The sequence below is a fragment of the Corvus hawaiiensis genome, chromosome 13 (genome assembly GCF_020740725.1).
Source record: "Corvus hawaiiensis isolate bCorHaw1 chromosome 13, bCorHaw1.pri.cur, whole genome shotgun sequence".
NCBI classification, from domain to species: domain Eukaryota; kingdom Metazoa; phylum Chordata; class Aves; order Passeriformes; family Corvidae; genus Corvus; species Corvus hawaiiensis.
Window position 1 is genome coordinate 16,858,947 of NC_063225.1, and position 22,565 is coordinate 16,881,511.

At 41.7% G+C, this 22,565-nt stretch overlaps 1 protein-coding gene across 5 annotated transcripts in view; it reads left to right on the plus strand.

The window, feature by feature from the left end:
• The window catches only part of TLN2 (talin 2), a 187,224-nt gene that overhangs the window by 136,106 nt on the left and 28,553 nt on the right, over nucleotides 1-22,565 (plus strand). For all 5 annotated transcript variants that reach the window (XM_048318039.1, XM_048318037.1, XM_048318041.1 and 2 more), the window contains 17 exons: nucleotides 1,442-1,581; nucleotides 4,285-4,378; nucleotides 7,218-7,307; nucleotides 8,430-8,552; nucleotides 9,814-9,957; nucleotides 10,144-10,305; nucleotides 11,386-11,526; nucleotides 12,641-12,822; nucleotides 13,253-13,385; nucleotides 14,840-14,941; nucleotides 15,700-15,870; nucleotides 16,479-16,625; nucleotides 17,470-17,571; nucleotides 18,887-19,006; nucleotides 20,527-20,673; nucleotides 21,424-21,590; nucleotides 22,308-22,491. In XM_048318039.1, the coding sequence (XP_048173996.1) occupies nucleotides 1,442-1,581; nucleotides 4,285-4,378; nucleotides 7,218-7,307; nucleotides 8,430-8,552; nucleotides 9,814-9,957; nucleotides 10,144-10,305; nucleotides 11,386-11,526; nucleotides 12,641-12,822; nucleotides 13,253-13,385; nucleotides 14,840-14,941; nucleotides 15,700-15,870; nucleotides 16,479-16,625; nucleotides 17,470-17,571; nucleotides 18,887-19,006; nucleotides 20,527-20,673; nucleotides 21,424-21,590; nucleotides 22,308-22,491 (2,349 nt within the window). The remainder of the gene's footprint in view (nucleotides 1-1,441; nucleotides 1,582-4,284; nucleotides 4,379-7,217; nucleotides 7,308-8,429; nucleotides 8,553-9,813; nucleotides 9,958-10,143; nucleotides 10,306-11,385; nucleotides 11,527-12,640; nucleotides 12,823-13,252; nucleotides 13,386-14,839; nucleotides 14,942-15,699; nucleotides 15,871-16,478; nucleotides 16,626-17,469; nucleotides 17,572-18,886; nucleotides 19,007-20,526; nucleotides 20,674-21,423; nucleotides 21,591-22,307; nucleotides 22,492-22,565) is intronic.

The following is a 22,565-nucleotide window of genomic DNA, read 5'->3' on the forward strand; positions in this document are numbered from 1 at the left end:
ATACCACCTTCAGTTTATCTACTGGGTACAGTTGTGCTGAGCTACAGTAATTGATCATTTGGCAATGTTTTAACATAACAAATGTCAGTATATAAAAAGGAATTGTGTATCAGAAGAGATGGGAGGAATTGCAGAAAAAAGAATCTGCAGATGGTTTTGCCCTGGTTCGTAGGAGGATCCTGCAAACCTAAGAAATGATTGCCAAAGGAGAATGGCAAGAAGGTCCTGCATGTGTCAGTCCTTTGAAGTCATTTATGAAGTGTCTCTCTAGAGCAGATGCTTTGTAGATAGACCTGAGTAGAGAGATCTGACAGTGGCTGGTGGTTGTTGTCCATCACAACTTCATCATTCAGGTTCCAGATGTGTGAAGTGAGTTAGGCTCCATATACAGCTGAGTCTGAAGGTGAGAAGCAGTGAGATACCTGACTGTCTCTTTAGCTGTGGACCACATTGACTTTTAGAATGTTTTGTTTGAGGGAATTCAGTGAAGGTAGAGGTAGAAATGATACTGTAAATGGCTTCTTGAAATGAGAATCCAGCTGCTGATGATCTTGTGGCCCTTGTGAATTTGCTTATCCTCCTGACACAGGGGATGGTAACCATCTTAGTTATTAATGGCTGATCCTTCAATAGAGAAGGCCCTCTGTGTGTAGTTGTTTGGCCTGAACAGAAGCAATACCAGGTATTTTGGGTGACTAGCAAAATGTAGGGGAAGGGAGGAAGTAGAATGTAGTAAATACAGAGTAAAAGTTATTCATATCAGCTGAACAATATGCAACCTTTTTACATAAAACTGTGAACAGACTTAGAAAAAATGGGTTCCCTTCTACTGTTCATTCACAGAAGAGTCTAGTCACAGCTATTTGCTGTGAAAATGCAATACTCTTCTGTAAGTGTATTTAAATGCAGGTTTCCCTTTTCAAGAAATGGCTTAAAATAAGTAATAGAACATCCAAGTCAAAATACTGACCAAAGTAGGCTTATAGAAACTTATTTTCATGGAAAAGATGACTTTCTGGAGGATATTTTTGTGTGAGCAATCCCAGTTAGATGCTAGAGAGCCTGTGGGCTGCACAAAGGATGCCAGAATACAGAGAGCGTACACTGACAGAATAATGTGAAGCAGTTGTGCCAGGCAGAGACACATAAGAGTCTTGACAACAAAAGCATTGTTCAATAAGTAGTAAAGTTTCTCCATTGCTCACTTGTGAATACTACCATTGTTAGAAGCCAAGCTATTTGTTGTAAGGGTCTTTTTCTGTTATGTAAGTGAAGCTAGAGGCACCTGTCTGGGTGAACAGAGGCTTGGGCCATCCTTCTCTGGGCTCACGTATGTCAGTGGTTTCAGGTGGATAAGCAAACTGGGTTTCCATATGTGGTTTTAGCACACTCTCTTTATTGTAAATTTTGTACTTAATGTTATGCTGCTGTGGCTTTCCAGACTAAAGAGGACCAGATTCAAGTCATAGGTAACCTCAAGAGCATCTCTATGGCTTCCAGCAAGCTGTTACTGGCTGCCAAGTCTCTGTCTGTTGATCCTGGAGCTCCTAATGCCAAGAACCTCTTAGCAGCAGCAGCAAGGTAAGGATGTGTTGATTGCTTTTTGTTTTCCTGTGATATTTGCTTTTCTCTGTGATACTTATATTGTGCTTATGTATTTTTCTGCTGTTGATAGTGAACTGAGTGGTTGGAACCTGTAGTTCTATTTAAATGGAAGTAGGCCAGAGGAAAGTTGCTTATGTTGGAGTAGTTCCTCAACTGGTATAACTTGTTACCCTTGGTGGAAATAGGAACCAGCATTTGAAGACTTGGCCTGTTTTTGAAAGGAACCAATGTATTTTACCTACTGTTTTCTCACCATCTGTGTTCTGACAAGGCAACAAGCCTCTCAATCCCTGAAAGAAAAGGAATTGAATAATATTTTTATATAGAATGTGTTTGAAAATCGTATTGTAGCTACCTATCACTAACAGTGTGCATATGTGTATGATCAGGAATGCTTGAAAAGATTAGATGCTACATTTCTTCAGTGGAGCATACCCTTACTTTCAGGATTATAAATCCACTCCCTCACTAAAGGGCTTCCTTAAGAATCTACGCTACTTTACTTTGTCATATTTCGTAAAAAAAAAAATTACATCTATTTCTGTGTCTCCCTGGAAAAAAAATAGCATCTATGAAAATTGTGGGTAATGAAAGACAGGCTGCTTGAGAGTGAAGGAGTGGCATGACTTGTTATTGCCGCAGCATCAAACTGCTACAGATTTCTGCTTTAGGCTTGGAGCATTCCTGATTGGAGTGTAGAGGAATTTAGTGTCCCCAGTGAAATCCAGGTAGTTTTAAGTTCCTTCCAGGCTGGTATTCCCTCTATGGAAGCATGTAATAGAAAAAGGGAGGTGAGCCAGGTCGAGCCTTTAGCTGTTCTGTGTGTGCGTGTGTGAGACCTTACACAGACACCACATACCTGTGTGAAGTGAATACTGCATCAGCTCTCAGCTTGTGTTTAAGGTGCTAAGGAGACGTTGTATTTCCCTTCTCAGATCCTCTGGGCTGGCTTGTGACAAGCTTGCCAGGTCTCTGTTCTTTCCCTGCTATGATAGATTAGGGTCAAACATTTTTATTTTCTCTCTTCTCACGAAAATGAAAAAAGAGACACAGCTCTCTTATTATGAGATAGCTCTTCTCATTTTTCTCTCACCATCTATGGTATTGTGATTAGTCTTGGGTTGTGTTGGTTTTGTTTTGCTTTCTTCCTCCTTTCCTCCAGCTGTGATAGACGCTTCAGCTTTTTCAGTAGCTTTGTCTTCCTTGTGGAAGCATTTTTCTTGACCACCTCTGACAGGACTGCAACACTGGCTGAGTTCCTTGCAGGGTCCAAGTATTTGTGTGTTGTATTTGATGAAAATAGATGTGGCCTTTAGAGTCCTAGCACGCCCTTCCCACTCTGGGATTGGTGTTTGAGGAGCCACCTTGTTGGTTCTACTGTGTCCAAATGGTTTTCAGAGTAATGTTTGTACACTGGATGGATTCCTGGTAGAGGTACCTGGTGCGTAATAATGATATTCATGAGACCATGTGGCATTCTCTACAAAGCTGATAGTTCTCTCTCTTCAACTGCTGATATTCCCTGAGTCAGAGAATTGAGTCTCACATTACAATCAACAGCAGACAAGATATTTTTGTGTGAGGTTTCTCTGGGAATGAACAGAACTTTCAATTTTTGTCATTTATTCCTATGTCTGTACACAATCATATTTTTCTGATGCATAGAAATCACTGATGTTCAGCAGGTGGAACACCAGGTCCTCCACAAGGACAACAAAGCTGCTGAAAAGGGTAGGAGTCTCAGTTAAACAAGTATGTCTACTAGTTTCCATTCTTTTTGCCCTGGAATTTAACATGAACATAATGCATGTAATAAGCACATCCTGTTTGCTTTTGTAACAGTAGGATACCCTCCATCCTGGTAATCATGTTATTGATATGTTATTGAGTGCCTGTTTTCTGAAAGGGAAAGTGATGCAAATGCCATTCAGTTTCCAAGGCCAGAGGAAAGCATATTCTCCATGCACTCCAATTTCACTGATTTTCTCTTCTTCTAGATGCCACGTTCCTGGGTTGTTAGTCATGAGTCTAAAATGAATGTAGTTATCATGAATTTTGCCTATTATCAGAGCATCTATCAGAAAGACAGATAGTGACTGTTGTATGTCCAGAGCTGTGAACTCCTATAGGAACATGATGCCTTTGCATAACTTGTTCTCTGTGGATATAAACCTATGGGAGAATATCAGTTATTAGCTACAGAGAAAAAAACCGATTTGGTAACCAACTAAGGAAGTACATAGCAGGATTGTGTGTGTGTATTATCTATGTCAGACAAGATACAGGACTTTGCTAGAGAAGGGTAGATAAAATTTACTTTAAATTCAAGCATTGTTTTCCATATCAGTCACTTGTTTCTTTATCCTTCAGGGCTTTTGGGGTGGTAGTTGAGAAATGATTCAGTTAATGTCAGACCTGGAGAAGTGCTGAAATACCTTTTAGCAGCTACACTCTATCGGTGTGCCACTGTAATGTGCTGGCCTTGGCCTGCTGCCAGATGGTGTTCTGTCCTTTGTCACCAGTGTTTTCCCAGAGGTGCCACCAGTTTGGCTGCTGGGCTCAGCCATGTAGTAGATCCGAGTTTTGTATCTTTATGCAGTGTACAGTTAATGACAAAAGTTTTACTAAGAGGAATAGTTCAACTATAAAATCCACCTTTTTTCCTCCTACTCTCCCTAGAGCTGTGACTGAGAGTATAAACCAGCTCATCACACTGTGCACCCAGCAAGCTCCCGGGCAGAAGGAATGTGATAATGCACTCAGAGAACTGGAGGTATTACTATATTTCAAAAGTTCTTATAATTGAAAGTGGACCCCAAATGTTTGTTTCCTTTGTATTCTTTGTCTGACTAGCTCCTGTCACTGTCTTCTCACTTGACGTCTGCGGCAGGGGTTTTAATTGCGTATGAGGTGAGCATGGAACCCATGAAAATCTTGTCGTTTTGGCCAGAATTAAATTTGCTACCCTGTCCCTGTCTCCTCTTTTCTGCCCTCCAAAGGTACAGTTTAGTCCCTATTATTCATACTTACTGTGACTTAAGGAAGAATCAGGACAAGATGGACATTTCTACTACCACCAGTGCGGTGGAGGGAGCTGCAATATCTTGGTTTTTCCACTTGCAGGATGTTGTTACTGACATCCCACTTTAGGGTGGTGTTTGCCATCTTTTACCTTGACCTTTCTTTTTTAATGCCTTGTTTCTGCCTTCCCTATCAAACTGTGATGTGTGTGTCAATACAGGCTTGTGCAAGGTATGTTCTTGATCCTGTGTGAAATGTTTGGCTGGCTAAATAGTGGGTCAGTTGAAAGACCTAATTCCAAGATGCTACTGACCACAGACAGGGCCACTTTCAGTAGTAGGAAATAACATCTTTTCACTTAAACGAGATGTTTGTTGTTTACTGTCAAGGTCAAAATATCAAGGGGTGACTGGCCTGTGTTGAGAGCATAAAATACCATTAAGTTTTTTTATTTCTAGCCCTTAGTATCAAAAGGATACAAAGGTCATTGCAATAAATTCCAGGATATTGTGAGTTTTCTTAATATGCGAGTCCATGGTTATCATCCCAAAATGTTGTAGGGAGTTCCCTTAGGAGCTACTTTGTCCTTCTGAGTTCTTAGCTTCTTAAGTGTTCCCTCCTTGGTCAGAGGGAGCAGCAGCCAGTCCAAAGAATAGAAATAGAAACCAGGAAATCAGGCTGTAATGTAAAGGAGCAAGCAGGGGGAATGAAGTGCTATTTCCCAGGACTTCCTGAAAGACTAATGGGAAGAGATCTATGAAACAGCAGGTATGTGAAAGGTGAGAATTTCCAGCTAATGAGCCACAGAAAACTGAGAGCTTAGAGGAGAAATGTAGGGCAGAATAGCCTTGCAGAGGGTTCTGTGCCAGAATTGCACGTGCTGGCATGGATTATGACCAGGGCCAGCAAAGGGCTGAAGGAAGATCTGTAGCACCTTGAACTTCCCAGAGAAGGAGAGTTAGCAAGAAAAGCCTGGGTATGTGGAACTAGGTTAATTTCTGGAAAAGGGGAAACCAAAGCAAAAGCACACAGTCCTGGCATCAGACTGGAGACTCAAATCAAAGTGACTGGAAGAACCTATGAAATTTTAGAAGTCTTAATTTCTCTTTACAATGATTAAAACTTTTGCCTCTTCCTTTCATTTCCCCAACTCATCATGCACTATCCCTAGTCTTTCCAGGGCTTCTTAACTACTAAAAATCATTGTTTCTGTAGAAAGAGTGTGTCTCAGCATGGATTTGATAGACTGTCAGTATTCTCTGTGGTCTTCTCTGGAGACTCTGGAAGACTGTTTTTATAGAGGACCTCATTTTCTAACCTCCAGTGAGGCAGCTAAACTTGCCCAAAATTGCAGCTGAAAAGAGTAACACGGGTGTTGCAATATTTGCAAATGTATGTTAGTGGGAAGTTTGTGCTGGCTTGTGTTTTGCCATTGTGTTCCTTGTATTCTGAGGGCTTCTGTCTCTGAAGAAGTGTAAGTGCTGTAGGAACCTCGTTTGCTTTTCAAGTTATTATTTAATAGAGCACAACATGAAGAGTTGATGCAATGTCTGTGAGAACTGACAGATAGAAGAGGCAACTGGAAATTGCTTTCTAGACACCATGTCTTCACATCACCTTTTTCTCTTTTTTAATTGCTGTAAGGCTTTAAGTTAGACTTTTACAAAGCAATAGCTGAGCTGTTAAAAATACTGTAGGTGTATCTTAATGTTCGAAGTTGTGTTACAAGAAAAGTCCAAGTGTCTAAAATCATGCCTGGAGAAGTGCTTCCTTTAGGTGGAAGGCAAATGTCAGATACAGCTGCCAGTATCTTTCTCTACTTAACTGATTTCACTTTCATCGGAAGGATTAAAAGTCTTTTCTGCATGATATTTGGCAGTAAAATAGTGTTCCTCCAAACTTGAAAAAAATGTGCTACAGATATTTTTATGTATAAAGGAATTAGCCTCCTGCATTTTACAGCTTTTTACAAGTTTTGTTATCTAGTTGCATTCATTCTTCTCAATGAATATTTGACTGATTGTCACATTGTTATTTCCAAGACTCAGAATCACCTCAGAAAAAGAAATTAAACCCAACTATATGTAGTTTTCTGACAGAAAGTTTTCCTAGGCTGGGGGAGTCTGTTGACAGTGTAAGAGGCAGGCAGGTGGTGGATGTGTACTCAGTTTGGTAACCCTTTGTGTTTCCAGACAGTGCTCAACAAATGGCAGCTGTTTTTCTTATAACTCTTTTAAATTTGTTTATGAAATTTAAAATAGTACTGAAAACATGTGTTACACTGTTGACACCTGACAGATTGCCTCATGTTAGCTGAGCATCTCTGACCATATATCACTCATCACAAAACACGAGGTAAACCATAGTAGCCTGGACTTCAACAGATTGTTGGTGGACAAACGTGGAGTTCCCACAGTTCCTGTCGGGTGGGGTTTCCTGCATGGTACACCCTCAGGGAATGTGCAGCTTTGGCTGCTTGCTGGAGACAAAGGTGTAAGATTACATTGGAATAAGCAGGATAGATGTGATGGTATTCTTTTCAGCTCAGTATTTCAGACTCTATTAATAATCAGTTTCTTTCATTATTTCAGACAGTTAAGGGAATGCTGGATAACCCAAATGAACCTGTGAGCGATCTTTCATATTTTGATTGTATTGAGGGCGTAATGGAAAACTCAAAGGTAATTTATTTTTCCCACCTGTGTGCCAATTATAAAGTGTGTTTGGATTTTCAGAAGTTTCCACGTGCATATTGAGTGTTGAGGTTCAGTCAGTGTTTATAGCTAAAATGTCTGCTGCATTCCTTGATAAACTCTGCCTGAGATAGGTCTCTTACAGATAATTTCAAGTTTTGGTCACTTAGAAGGTGTATTGCCTCAGTAAGAAATTTTGAATTAAGTGACTGGTGCACAATACTCTTAAAGCTTCTACTCTCTCCCTTCCTCTCCTGTGCACTAGACAGCATGTCATACTTTGAGGTGCTGTATTTTGACTGCAGTTATGTTAGAACATCCCAATGGGAGGCTTGGCAGTGAAATCCCATTGTATCGTTCTGTGCAGAACAGCTTTGCCAAATGTCTGAGCAGTCCAGACACCCCAGCACGTCAGAAAACCTGTGGGAAACCTCTTCAGTTATTTTGAATCAAACCATGCTGCACAGCTTCCTTTGAAGCTGGCTTTTGGTGTCCTTACTATTTGATGTGTTGGAATTGTCTCATATTCCTCCTTCTCTGAAAGAAAAAGAGAGTACCTAATGGGTGTATGTGATCTTGCATCTAATGCTCTACCACAGTCAGAGCCCATTTTGAATTAAAGCCAAGTGAACTGAATTCAGTGGGACATACTGTGGGAATTCATGTGCATTTTGACACTAAGCTGGTTCCAGAAGTCTAGGTGCAGTTTCGTTTAAACCGAGCCTCAGTGAGTTTGGGGACAAAGATGATCCCGGATGTGTCAACAGCATCTGCAGGACTGGTTGTCATGTCATGTTCTGCAGTCTGTGGAATGCGCTGAGTGCCAGGTTAGCTGTGATGGTGTATAGATGGCAGCAAAATTAATGAGGGTTAATTCTGTACCCTTGTAGTGATTTGAGCTGTAGTAGTGCTTATGTTCCCTGTCAGTCCAGTGTTGGTGTGCATGCCTGATCCCTCACACCACATGTGCCCACTTCAGTGAAGTCTAAAATTTCTGGAAGCCAAGTCCAGGAGGTTTGTGGGCCAAAATTGGTTTCAGGCCAGCAGTCACCTGCCTCTAAGTGGCAGGGATGCATACTTGGAAGATAACTTTGTTTTTTAATTTCTGAGGTTCTTGGAGAATCAATGGCGGGCATTTCCCAGAATGCGAAAACCGGGGATCTTTTAGTCTTTGGAGAATGTGTTGGAGTTGCATCCAAGGCTCTTTGTGGCCTCACAGAGGCAGCAGCTCAGGTAAGTTACTGCAGGCTGTAAAGCAATTATGTTTTTATTTTTTATCAAGCTCGTGTTGTGGGTTTGTAAATCTGAAGTTCACTTCCCTGTGGTCAAGCAAATGATGACTTTGTACTACACAGTGAGTTCTGTGTAGATCCACAGAAGTTGTGCACACTGTACGAGGAGCAGAGTGCAACACCATGTGTATTTTCTAAGGAAGGGAAATGACATCAAGATGGAAGCTTTGCTGAGGATAAAGCAAAGCTGCAGCATATGGAATTCATGTTTGCAGCTCAAGCTCAGAACTATTATATCATAGAGAAATGCACAAAAAAGCAGCCACTGTTAAAATTAATGAATCAAATTCTAGTTTGTAAAAGTTCTTAAGGAGCACTACAAATTTCAGACATTTGAACTAAGAAGAAACCTGTTTCAGCTGTTCAAATACTTTTGGAATAACCAAAATTCTGAAGTTGCTACAACAAATTAGGGTCTGATCTCTGTGGTTTCACTGATCTGATAACTGAGTGAACTATAGAGAACTGAAACAGTCACCTTGGTGAATGATTTGGCTGTGGGGGTTCATGCTCTGCATCTGGAAACCTCTTCTTTTTGGTTTCCCCAAATATGTAATGCCTTCATATGGACTAAATCCCCTCCACATTGAACTCTTGAGTCGCCTTGCTGGCATATGGAGGCGACAGATAATTGTATCTGTAATGTATATAAGGAATTTTCATATATGCTTGTGACAGTTTAGACAAGTTGTCATTGTTGAGAAGCATGAAACTTACAACTGAGTGAGGAGGTAAGGTTGGCCATCAGACGCCTTGAGCTGCAGTGAGACCAGCAGCTACAGGCCTGATGGGACCTGCACTCAGCAGAAGTACCTTTGCTGGATTGCTTTCCTAGTCTTGACAAAAAACCCCCACTACCTCCAACCATGGCTAATACAGTAAATAATTTGCCAGTATGTGTGACCATTAAAGCTCTCTCCACTGGCTGTGCAAGTGACAAGTCATGTTTTCAGGGATAGCAGCTGTCTAAACAATGGGCAGTTTTGTTTCAATTAAATTTCTCAAGTGTAAGGGTATGTTTTCTTGGTTTCAGTGGATTCTGGAGATGTACTGCTAAAAACAAATGGTAATTGTATTTCACAGTATGATTTTTGAATAATCTCTGACCACCATGTGTTATGACATATGGCCAGCTTACCAGAGATTCAAGACAGATTTAGCATGATTTCTTCGGATTGCTTTCTTCTTTTCTCCATTTCTAGGCTGCTTACCTGGTGGGTATCTCAGATCCAAACAGCCAGGCTGGTCAGCAGGGCCTCGTTGACCCAATTCAATTTGCCCGTGCCAACCAAGCGATCCAGATGGCGTGCCAGAACCTGGTGGACCCAGCGAGCAGCCCATCGCAGGTGATTGCAGAGGATTGCGGGGAGACCATCCCTCTTAGGACACAGGACTTTGCTTTGTTTCTGTCCAGTCAAAGGCATTGTGGTTTGACTCTGCTGCCTGGCTTTGGGCACTGACGTTGCAGAGCTGCAGTGTGGTTACTGTCCTGCCCCTCTGACATTGTGCCTGTTCTGTGCTGGTTTTTGCAGGTCCTATCAGCTGCCACGATCGTGGCCAAACACACATCTGCTCTGTGCAACGCTTGTCGCATTGCTTCGTCAAAAACAGCAAATCCTGTTGCCAAGAGACACTTTGTGCAGTCTGCCAAGGAAGTGGCAAACAGCACTGCTAACCTGGTTAAAACTATCAAGGTACAAATGCTGCTTAATTGTGCTTCCTTCTTCCTTTTTGATTTTAGGGGATTTTCTTGTTTGTTTTTTTTCCCCTGTTGAGACAGAATCAGAACAGTTAGGAATATCTTTTTACCTTCTTGGATATGCATGGTTTAAAAAAATCACTAATTACATTTTTGAAGATCTGAATTGGAAAACATGTTCAATAGCATAGCTTCTGAAGTCAAGATGAAAAAAATTGGGCAGTTTCACTATTAGGAGAGGCAGCTGGCCGATCCAGTATGAGACCCCTCAGGATTGATGTATTTAATGAGCTTGCACCATAAGAATAATCTGCAAGCAACTGAATGTGAAGATTTTTAATGGTGTTAAGTTCCTCAGTATTTGGAGATTTTTGGAGCTATTTCTGACAGCTTTACCTTACCTACAAGAGAAAAAAAAGGAAATAAATAATAGTGGGAACCAAACAGAAGCTATTTATGTGGCTAATAGTCTCCTGTTAGTAGTAACTTTTTATTTTCCAGATTCCTGCTAGCAATTTGGTAGAGGGTAGTTTTTCTTCATGCAAGCAGAAGTAATACTTGTGAAGCCATGGAGAATTCACAATTCTAAACCCTTCTGGAAGCCATTAGTTCGTTTAATCTGATTTCATTAGCTGAAATGTTTATTCTGAGATTGTGAGAGAGATCAGTTGACTTGGGTGAAAATGACAGCAATATATTACTGCTTTGCTTAAAACAGAAATAAGTAAAAAATTTAAAAATCAATCTGTAGGAAACAACCACCTTCACAAACCATAAAAAGGTGGAAGTTAGCTCCTTCTGCCCTTTGGAGTGTGAGGTCCTGGGACACAACTTGAGAGTGTCATTGGAGTGCAATGACAGAAAACCTGCAGCAGTTGAAAGTTTAGGGTCAGTAACCAGCTACAGAAAGAAGATCACACCTAAAAGATCACATTCTTTGCTTCAACCTTGTTTGCAGAGGAGCTTTCAAATACAAACACATAGCAGTTTAAAAGTAGGAAGGCTTAAACCATCTTCCTTCAATTTTACTAAAGAAACCCAGTCAGAGAGAGCTCAATCCTGATTCCATTTCCAGGCGCTGGATGGAGATTTCTCTGAGGAGAATCGCAACAAGTGCAGAATTGCCACTGCACCTTTAATAGAGGCCGTGGAAAATCTGACAGCATTTGCTTCAAATCCAGAGTTTGTCAGCATCCCAGCACAGATCAGCACTGAGGTAAGGCAGGATGCTGCATTTCCACCCTTCAAAAGTTGAAAATGTTGAATTAATCACATGTTGGGAGAGAGTGAGTGTAAATACCCCAAAGTCCTTGGGTTTCTGGGTGTTCACTGGGCATTCTGCTGTCTTTTGTTTAACCTCTGACTTTGACTTTTCCACCGGTAGGATGCACAGTTTGGCTGCAGTAAGTGCTGCAAGTCTGCTGTTAGCAAAGCCATACAGCACAGGTGACTTGCATGTTTTAGTAGCTGGATTCTTCCATGCAATACAATAATAAATATCCACTTTTTTTCCCCCTCAAAAGTGGTTTTAACAAATGGAACTTCTTTAGTTCTGAAAAGAATCGAAGGGATGTTGCTGGGTTTTTTGCTTTTGCCCACAATTTCTCTATCCTCAAACTGTGTAACTACAGCAGAGTAGAAATTCCTTTGAAGAGACCAATAAGGGGTTCATTGATTTGGGGTTGCTTTGCACAGGGAGAAGAGATAAAAAAGCAAACCCCTCAAGCTTTGTAAAAGCTTTGGAGTAGAGGTCATGTGTTGTTACTGGCCCTCTAAGGGCTGCTTCTCAGGCTCTGATCCAGATGGCAATATCAGATGATCCAGTAACTGTTGCAATCTTACAGCTGTGGGGCTGTAACTGAAATCTAAGAGTGTACTCCACGTCTGTGGTACCTGGGTTTACTAGGTTATTGGCAATAAAATAGATACACAGATGATAACCCGGTTAAGAGTCATCAGTCATCACGTTAGTAGTCTGACTAAGGGAAAGAGCACATCTGTTGGAGATGACAGTTTTTGTGACAAAGTGTATTTTCAATGATATTTCTGTAGTCTGCGACTAGACAAGTGTCGTTGTTTTCTCTTGTTTCTCAGCTGGAAGATGCTTTTCTTGAGATGTGTTCCTTAAGCATGTTTCAGAGAAAATTGCTGGACTGATTATTTTACTTCTATTTCTGTCTTGATTATCTGTGAATATGATAGTACAATGGAGGAAATTATAATTCCATTTTAATGCTGTTAATTAAATAGACTTTTAGGAGCAGGAAGTGTGGATGAACTCAAATAATAATTTAAATGTTCTTTCTGTTCTTATACCTTCCTGACCACAGGGATCACGAGCACAGGAACCAATTCTGGTTTCTGCTAAGACAATGTTGGAGAGCTCATCTTCATTGATCAAAACTGCCCGTTCTCTAGCTATCAATCCCAAAGATCCTCCTACATGGTCTGTACTAGCAGGGCATTCCCATACGGTCTCAGATTCTATCAAGAGTCTTATTACCTCTATCAGGTATGTCTTTTGTAGTAATTGAGCAGCCGTTCATAAAGAAAAATGCCATATGGCCATTAGCACTGTGTTATTTTTCACTGATGGAAATTACTCTGTGATGCACAATATCTCCCCAGTTACACTGGATGTTTAATTGTAATTGATGACTGCAGCACCCTGCAGCACAGGGCTGTTCTGTGTTTGTATTCTGTTCTCCCTCTGGTTCCACCTCCAATTCACTCTAAGGTAAATGTAATAGAAAATGAACACTGTAGCTAATATTACCTTCATGCAGATCCTGTACCAACATGCAATATGTGGGAAACAGCTTTTGGGGTTTTTTTTCTTGTTTTGTTTTTGCTTTTTTTTTTTTTTAAAGTGAGCCTGTGTGCATTCAGGAAGGACCCTGCTCCTTGCCACCATGCTCACTTTAGTGTTTCTTGTGTTGCAGGGACAAGGCCCCAGGGCAGCGTGAATGTGATTTCTCCATCGATGGGATCAACAGATGCATCAGGGACATTGAGCAGGCCTCGCTCGCCGCCGTCAGCCAGAGCCTGGCCACCAGGGATGACATCTCCGTGGAGGTGAGGCAGAGAGCACAGGCACCAACAGAGGAGTGCTGAACAGCCTCGCCCACTGCTGCTCAATCACAGCACAATCCACTGCCAGTGAGGGGAGGAGCGTCCTTACACGCATCTTTCTAGGCAAAGTCATAGGCTGACCAATGTGTATCACTTCTCCAAAGATCCCAGAATCACCAGGGAAAAGTAGGGGTGAAAGTAGTTATTTTTTACTGCCACCCACATATTAGTCTGATTTCCTAGGCTGATATGACAGACTGATAGAGTTTTTGTGATGCCTTGCCCTGTGGAGGCCAGGATTAGTTTCTGAAGAGTCATAATAGATTAGTTTCTGAAGCTAATCTATTACTAGAAGACCAATGACATAAATGTCGATGTCCTTTTTCTTAATGCCTATTTTGTCCTTTAAGAAGTGAAATTCAAAGTTGATGTTGATATGTTCACTTTAAGAATGCTTCCTTCTGTGCCCTCTTCCCTGTCTCCTTCCCCAGCAACTCATGTTGAGATTCTCAGCTTGGTATTTGTCTTTTCATACTGTAGCTTCTTGAAATTATGTATTTATTGGAGTGGTTTCTTTGGGCTGTAACGCTGCATACTAGAAATGTCAGACCAAATTAAGCTGTGCAAAAGAAGTCGTTGCAGGAAATATGTCATAATTCATTTTTATTGAAATGATGAAGTTATCTTGGACACTATGTTGAACTGAAATAAGTGTTACCAAAAATGGCAGTTATTTACAAAGCAGAATGTAACAAAGGGCAAAAATAGTATTTTTTTTCTCTTGCCTTTCAAGAGAGTGACCTTAATCCTGATGGCTGCCAAGATATCAAGTGCCTCTGAACTAAAAGCCAGTATTTATGTCTTGACCAGGCCATTAATATGCTTTTAATGTTTACTCCTGTCCTGCAGATGGTATTCAGGTGGTCACTCCTCATCTCTGCCCCTCAGAGATGTGACATTTTTCCTTCGCCAGTGGATTTCTCCTGCTAGCTTCAAAGTCTGCAGAGGTTTTTGTTCTTGTGCTATATTTTCTGCTTTGAAAAACATTTCTCAAACTTAAATCAGTGCTCCTGGCAGTTTTCTGATTGGTGCAGTGATACTAAATCTTTGTCAGGGCAAAAACAGTTTGGGAGGTGTCGGGGGGCCTTGGTCACATTACAGTGAGAAAGGACACCTAGCCCTGAGTTTGCTGCTGTCAGCACTCTCTCCCCAGACTTGTCATATAAACCTAAAGAGGAGCAGGCCCATCTCAGGGTTGCTGTTGTTGAAAGAGGGTAATGGAGAAGAAATGAGCCAGTATGTGAGGGAAACCAGCAGTGTGGGTTTCTGCATCCTGCCATAGCAGGTCACTTGAACAGCTTTGAGGATGTTGGCTGATCTGAGGGTGATTGTCGAGTGTGGTACAACTTGGTAAGAGAACAGCTGTGATAGCAACTGACAATTCCTCTTTCTCTTAGGCTCTACAGGAGCAGCTGACATCAGTTGTACAGGAAATTGGCCACCTCATCGATCCCATTGCCACCGCAGCTCGGGGAGAGGCAGCTCAGCTGGGGCACAAGGTACTGTCTGGCCATTAAAAAGGCATTTGAAATCTCGGACAGCTGAATGTTAGGGAAGACCTCAATTTCATAGCAGTTTCTCTTCCTATGGGAGAGCAGAAGAAAGCATTTGTAAGAAGAAAAAATCTGGAATTTTCAAATACTCCAAGCCAAGACCCAAATAAACCGGTTTACATTTTGGGCCAGAGGAAAGATATTCTCACTGAGATTTTTGGTGAGGGACTTTGTGTAAATGTTCACTGTTACATGGAGTGTAAGTAGTCAAACTTGTGCTTATCAGATGTCTGTCCAAAAAAACAAATGTTAGAGTGCACATACCAAAAGCATATTTACCATGGTTATTGCAAGATTTAGTAGTTTCTCACATAGCAAGTTCTCATCGCGTGATACATTCTTGAGAGTAAGAACTGTAGAGGCAACAGATTGAGAGGTTCCTCCCTTGCCCAGAGGAGATGGTTTTCAGGGATGCTCTTGAACAGCATGTGGCTCCCGTGACCATCTTGAACACGGTTTAATATGACCTCAAGGGACCATGTGCTTCTGAAGGAGGAGATGTGTGGCTTTGCAAAGGAGGTGGACAGTGAGGGGAGACACAACTCCTGGGCACATGATCCAAACCCAACGCTGTACATTGCAGAAGCACACTGTGCTCCTTGAGCTAACCCACATCCCAATGGTAAACAGGGAGCGTGCTTTCTCTGAGTTTCGCCCGGAGAAATGTGGTTAATGGCTTTCTGGGGTTGTTCTTGCTTTCTTAGGTAACACAGCTGGCTAGTTACTTCGAACCCCTGGTTTTAGCTGCCGTTGGTGTGGCATCCAAGACACTGAATCATCAGCAACAGATGACCGTGTTGGACCAGAGCAAGACTCTAGCAGAATCTGCCTTACAGATGCTGTATGCTGCCAAAGAAGGGGGAGGAAACCCCAAGGTAAGGTGGTTGTGTGGCATTAAGGGTGAGAGGAAGGCAGGTAGAACAGAAAAACCAGTGCGTACCTGTTGTACAGTCAAGGGATATGTTTGCAGTGAAAGTGCCAGTGGCAGCTCTCGTGATGTCTCTGAGAGTGGAAACATTTCTCCAAGACAGGATTCCAGTCTCCTCACAGCATCCTCTCAGGGGACACAAAGTCAGGGTATGAGAGCTGTCTAGGCTCTTATAGAGAAAGCAAATGGTTAAAAACCAGGGCCTGTCTTGTGCACGGCATCCCAGTGGGATGGGGACCCTTGCCAGGAAAGAGCAGCAGCACACGACTGTTCATAACTCAGCTGTGATTTGCGCCTTACAAAGAGCCACCGTCTTTAGAGGACATTCAAAAGACTGTGGCACCTGAGGCTGAAAGTGTCATATGCCATGGCTCCTTGTTGGAGTTGACAAGTTTTGTTCTGTCCACTTTGTTGCAGTGTTTCGCTTGTCCTCTTTGCCCAGAAATGTTACTTTCAGTGCCGTTACTGTTTTAATTTCTTATGCTTCTGATTTTCACATTGTTTTGTAGAGATCATCCTCTGACTGTCTCGGTTTTCTCATTCTGTGTCCTCCAGGCATCTCATACTCACGATGCCATCACTGAGGCTGCACAACTGATGAAGGAGGCTGTGGATGACATCATGGTCACCTTAAATGAAGCCGCAAGTGAAGTTGGCATGGTTGGGGGTATGGTAGACTCAATTGCAGAGGCAATGACCAAGGTGAGCATAGAAATTGACCCTTTTCTCACTTTGTGCCTGAAAGCTGATCCACACTGCAAGGCTTTGGAGGAACTGGGGCTGATTCAGTGGTCAGTCATGAAACGTTGTCACAGGAAACCTGAAGATTATGTGATTTTGCATATTGTGAAATAAAACTGATGTGGGCCATGGTGCTCACGTTTGCAACCTATACGGTACCTGTCAGTAGAATTCCTACAAAATATTTTGTTCAGTAATATTCTGGCATTTAACTCTCATCTTAGGTCAAGTAACCTCTTATTTTTGCTTCCTTTTTTTTTTCCTTATCTTTCATGTTAGTCTCTTAAATGAACAGCAGGCTAACTGTGAAGCAAATTACTTTCAGAGAAGATGATGTCAAAGCCTGAAATGCTGTGCTATGCTTTGTAATGCATTCTGCTGAAGATGTATAGTTGCAAAGTGTACATGAGTTCAATCCAAATATTTGGCTTTTCCTGTCATGACTTAAAGATTGACAACTTTAGCACATAAAGAAATCTTACATTATCTACTGGCATGAACATTTTGGTTTATAACTTTTGCACCTTTCTTTCTGTATTAGCTGAGAAGAGAGGTTGTTTGACCTTGCATGAGAAGCAAACCTCATGCTCAAAAACTTTGCACTGCACATTCTCAGCATCTTCTATGCTCATAACCTGGGCTCAAGTATTTGCTGAGCTTCTCTCTACATCCTGGTGCACTGTTTTCACTTGAGTATCTTGAGAGAGAGGAGGTCATAGAATTGAATATATAATTTTACTATTGCCTGTAAAGTATGCTGCTTAGTGTGACTTTTTAATGCTGTGTTTTTCCCTCTTTCATGCAGCTGGATGAAGGTACACCTCCAGATCCAAAAGGAACTTTTGTTGATTATCAGACCACTGTGGTGAAATATTCTAAAGCCATTGCTGTAACAGCACAGGAAATGGTAAGAAATTACTTTAACTGGGTGCAAACTCTGTGTACATAAGGAATGTGGAATTATTTGTGCAGTGTTGAGACACTCTTGATCATCAGATTTTCAATAACCCTCTCTCTTTAGGGGTAATGGAGCAAAAGGAGTGATGATTTTGTCAATTTAACTCTTTCGTCTTAGTGGTGTGATCATAGAGGGGTCCTCTTCGGGAGGAGCACTGGCTTGTATTGTGGCTCTTCTGCACAAGAGCTCTTTAATTGGCTCATTTTCAAGGAGAAATAAAAGGCAAACCATGTGCTTTTTCATCAGCCCATTTAACTGGGCTGAAATGCCACCTTTTGTTTATCAGCAACTTCAGGATACCCTTTCACACTTACTGTTTCACTAAGCCTGTGAAATAACGCCAGTGTTTTCAGAGCCCTGTAATGCTTAATGAATGAATGCAGATCAGCATCCTACACTGTCCTTTTCTTGCATTTCTATGACTCACCTGGGTTTAATAAAAGAAAAAAGTTGAATTGAGATTTTTCTTGACTTGTGTTTCACAGTAATGCATCCATGTGCTTTCCCTTGGAACAGTACTGTGGTTGCTAATTTGTTGAGAGAATGGAGAGGACTGTTCATGAGTGCTACAGACAGGATTTTTCTCAAAGTCGACTGCTCTTGCAGTCAAGATGGGTCCATGATTATGCTAGTAGAAATTTATCTAAAACTAGTTTTGTCCCACGGATGGACCTCCGTTGCTTTTGCTTACATTAATTTGAGACAGAAGAACTATCTGTGTTATCTATGTTAAAAGGCAGGAATTTTCTAAAGAGAGATTCAGTTATTTATACTGATATCCTACGGAGACATTCTGTGTCGTCCTGCCTATTCCTTCTCCATCCTGTTCCGTCATCGGAGATGTGTTTTGCGTTGGTGCTCAGATTTTTTTCATGCTCCCATGTCTCAGCTGAGTGATCATGCTTAGCTCACCTTTGACAAAATAAGGTGGCTGTGACACAAAAACCCCACTTCCTTTCCCAGTCTGAATAACTGTACCTGGCCAATGGCCCCTCAAAGAGTGAAGGATTGGCTCTAACTGCTGCTCTTTGATTCCTCCGTGTGTTCAGTGACTGCCTGGTTACCCATGACTCTAATAAAGCATGTTTGCTTGAGTTTCCTCTGGAATTCTTGCTGGAGGACAGGTCCCTTCCATGGCAAGTGGATTACCCCATTTTATCAGCGTGGCCAAACAGATGAGTGTGCTTCTAATCTGGGGGTGTATTAACAAGTTATTCTCATGCCTGTCAATTTTCTTTTTCTCTCGCCTGTGTTCTTTTTTCAGATGACTAAGTCGGTTACTAACCCGGAGGAGCTGGGAGGACTTGCATCGCAAATGACCAATGACTATGGGCATTTGGCTCTCCAGGGCCGAATGGCTGCAGCTACGGCAGAACCAGAGGAGGTCTGCAGTTTTTAGACCTCTTTATTCTCTGTACACGGTGGTGTTAACAAGGATGTTCTTTTACTGTGAAGAACACAGTAAAGGTGACAGTCCTTGTTATAAGAATTGTCTAATCAAAGAACAGAAATCCTTTGTCAAAATCTCTGTCTGGCTTCAGAAAGAAACAGCTTGGGATAAAAGTGGATAATTCCATAGACTGTAACAGAACCTCCTAAATTACCTGGGCTTTCACTTACAGGCAACTTGCAAAATACAAAGAAAACTCCTAAAACTCTTAACTTGTTACTATGTGGCTTTCCTTCAATCTTGCATGTTTTTACAAGTTACAAATATGTATATGCTTTTCTTATCTTGCTTGTAAGTGATTTTAAGTATAACTTCCTATCCTGAAAGTGAGATTAATGCAAGCAGTCAGAGCACAAGTATCTTTTGCTGAAGGACATCTCCCATAGCTCAGAGTTGGAATATGATGTGGGAGAAGCGTCTTGCCTCGTGCTAAGTGAGGAGGATGGGCTGTTCCCCTCAGTTGTATTCAGTTGTTCTGGGAGTTGCTGTATCTTCTCTGAGCACAACTGCACAGCTCTTTCACCCCTCTCTTCTTACTGGAGCATAGACAAACTTTGTCATGATGGGGTAAGAGGGTATCTCACCTTCTCCAGATGTATCAGATTATCTACATAAAAGTCCTTCAAAGAGTTTTTGACTTTGTGCTTACACATCCTGCTGATACACTGCTTGAGTGTTCTGTGCTACGTGAAGAGCAACAGCTTGCACTTGGCTCGATATTGTAAAATTGAATTACCATTTCTGCACGTTACTTTGTGCCTGAGGTTGAAATAATTCCCTTTGTGATACTAATGGCTGTGATTTCTGCTCATTTATTAATCCCAAATCACACCTGAATGACAGAATACATGCAGGGACTACAACTATCATGTTTTGAAACAGGGACCACACGTCTTAGGATGCAGGATTATTAATAAATCAGAAGCAGTAATAGCAGGATTTTCCACATTTCAATGTTCTGCATGGATGTAGTTGATTCTGGAGAGTGGAGACTCTGAAAGGTTCAAAACCAAGCAAAGAGAGTCAATTACTTTCTGACCCAGTTTCAGCAGTGTACAGTAAATGCGTGCTTTTTACGTGTTGCACTTACCTCGAATGCAGCTCACACTGACAGGGCTGTTCTGGAGGATGAAGTTGCATTTAAATGTGAAGTTGCTTGAATTATGTCTGACTCGGGTACCTGCCTTATCCCTTCTCTTTCCTGGGCTCTGGGTCACTCCTGCCCTGTTTCATCAGTGAGCCTTTTATAGGGTTGTGCTTCATGCGTAGGTGAAATTACATCTGTTTCCTTTTTTCTGGTCTTGCAGAGGGTGTAGTCGTGGGTGGAATATTGGTAATAAAGATTCACCAGAGAGACAGTGTTTCTATTTCTATTGACACAGTGTACCAGCATGACATTTACTTATTTGCTTTGTTCTTTCTTCGTTTTTCCCTGTGCTGCCTTTACCATCTAGATCGGGTTCCAGATCAGGACTCGGGTGCAGGAACTTGGCCATGGGTGTATCTTTCTTGTGCAAAAAGCCGGAGCTCTCCAGATTTGCCCTACAGACAGCTACACCAAAAAGGAGTTGATAGAATGTGCTCGTGCTGTCACAGAAAAGGTGAGACAGCCTTCCATGTTACCCCATGGTGTTTGTCTACCAAGCTTCCACTGGGAGTAAAGCAGTCAAACTGGATTCAGGAAACTCTTTTAACTTTGCATTCCAGTACAATAGTGTCTGAATTACTCAACGGTCTTACTTTTCTTTCAAGCGTTCAGTGTTCACGTGCTGGATTAGCCTGTGATTAGTCCTTGCTCAGGCCTTGCAATAAAACTTCAGCCTCCTATCAGAGGGAGATTGGTCTAAAACAATATCCTAAGATGTGAGATGACTCTTGTGCCTTATGAGGCACTCCCTGGCTATAGTTACTGCGAGGTTGGTCAATGACATGTGGTTTCATGTAGCAACATCCTCCCCTTTTAGGACTGGGCCAAAGTAACTGCCTAGAACTGCATCTTCAAACTCTGTGGGGCTTCTTGTTCCTTGGAAACACCCCTTCAAACAAACGGCGTGCGTAGTTTTGCTGAACCTTTTTGATGGCTTCTCTCTCCTTTTGTTGCACAAAACATTGAGGGTTGGTGTCAGCTGCTTTCAGATTTCACCAAACAGCGTTGGTTCAGCCTGCGTTCGTGTGCTGTCAGCTGTACCAGTTTTCCATCATTATGTATCCCAGGAGTAGTGACAATTCCAAATTTAGGCAGGGGTAGACAGTACCTTGTAAGTAAAGTTAAAGCTGATAAAGAGAGTAGTAATGATTCACAGGACCAACTTTCTTTCAATGACCACCTTGTTGCTTTATGTTGTTTCTAGGTTTCACTGGTTTTATCTGCCCTCCAGGCAGGGAACAAAGGTACACAAGCCTGTATTACTGCAGCCAGTGCTGTGTCTGGGATAATTGCAGATCTGGACACCACTATCATGTTTGCTACTGCTGGAACCCTTAATGCTGAGAACAACGAATCATTTGCAGATCACAGGTCAGTGCTGCTGAAAAAGATGGAAGAGTGCATGCCAGGGGAACACTGGAACTGGCAGAAGAGATTGGCACATGGAGATAAAATTTTACCTTTCTGGATTCCTGTGAATGAAATTGAATGAAGCAGGGGAGTGAGAGGAGAAACAGGAAACCTGGGATTTGACTTGTTTGTGAACTACATACTCAAAGTGATTTTTTCTTTTACCCAGATGTTGCTTTGGATTTGCTGTCCTGAAATGTCAAAACACAGATATGGGTGGAAGAGGGTGGGGAACCCTGACCAGGACACACTCTCTGTTCCTGTTGCCATTCTTCCTTCCACCTTCCTCACCCATGATCACTTTAGTTTCTTTACAATATGCTGATTAATGTGGACATTGAACAGCTGGTACTTTTCTCACAGTATGGCTAGGTTTTCTTTCAGTATTCAAATACAATGCTCTATGATGCTATTGCCCTATGTATTTCTTTTAAAGATGGGCTTGTTTTATTACACCGCTCTGCATTTGCCCCAAATGCTCTGCTACTGTTTTAATAGTTGTCTTTTTTTTTTTTTTTAAACTTACTCCCTGACCTGTGCTATGTTATGAATGGATACTGGCATGATGATTAAATAAGCTCTTTCATGTAGCTGTTAGTCACCATAACACTGGAAAACACTTTTTTTCTCTCTTCTCCTTTTCCACTTCCTTCCCTGCTTCCTCTTCTTTTGCTACAGGGAAAACATCCTGAAAACAGCAAAAACTTTAGTTGAAGACACAAAATTGTTGGTTTCTGGAGCTGCCTCAAGTCAGGACAAACTGGCCCAAGCAGCTCAGTCATCAGCTAACACCATCACTCAACTTGCTGAGGTAGTAAAATTGGGAGCAGCTAGCTTGGGATCTGATGATCCTGAAACACAGGTGAGATGTTTTAAGATTTTTCTGATACTCTTAAAGAGAACAGGGACAATTTCCAATTGGTAAAACTTTGTGTG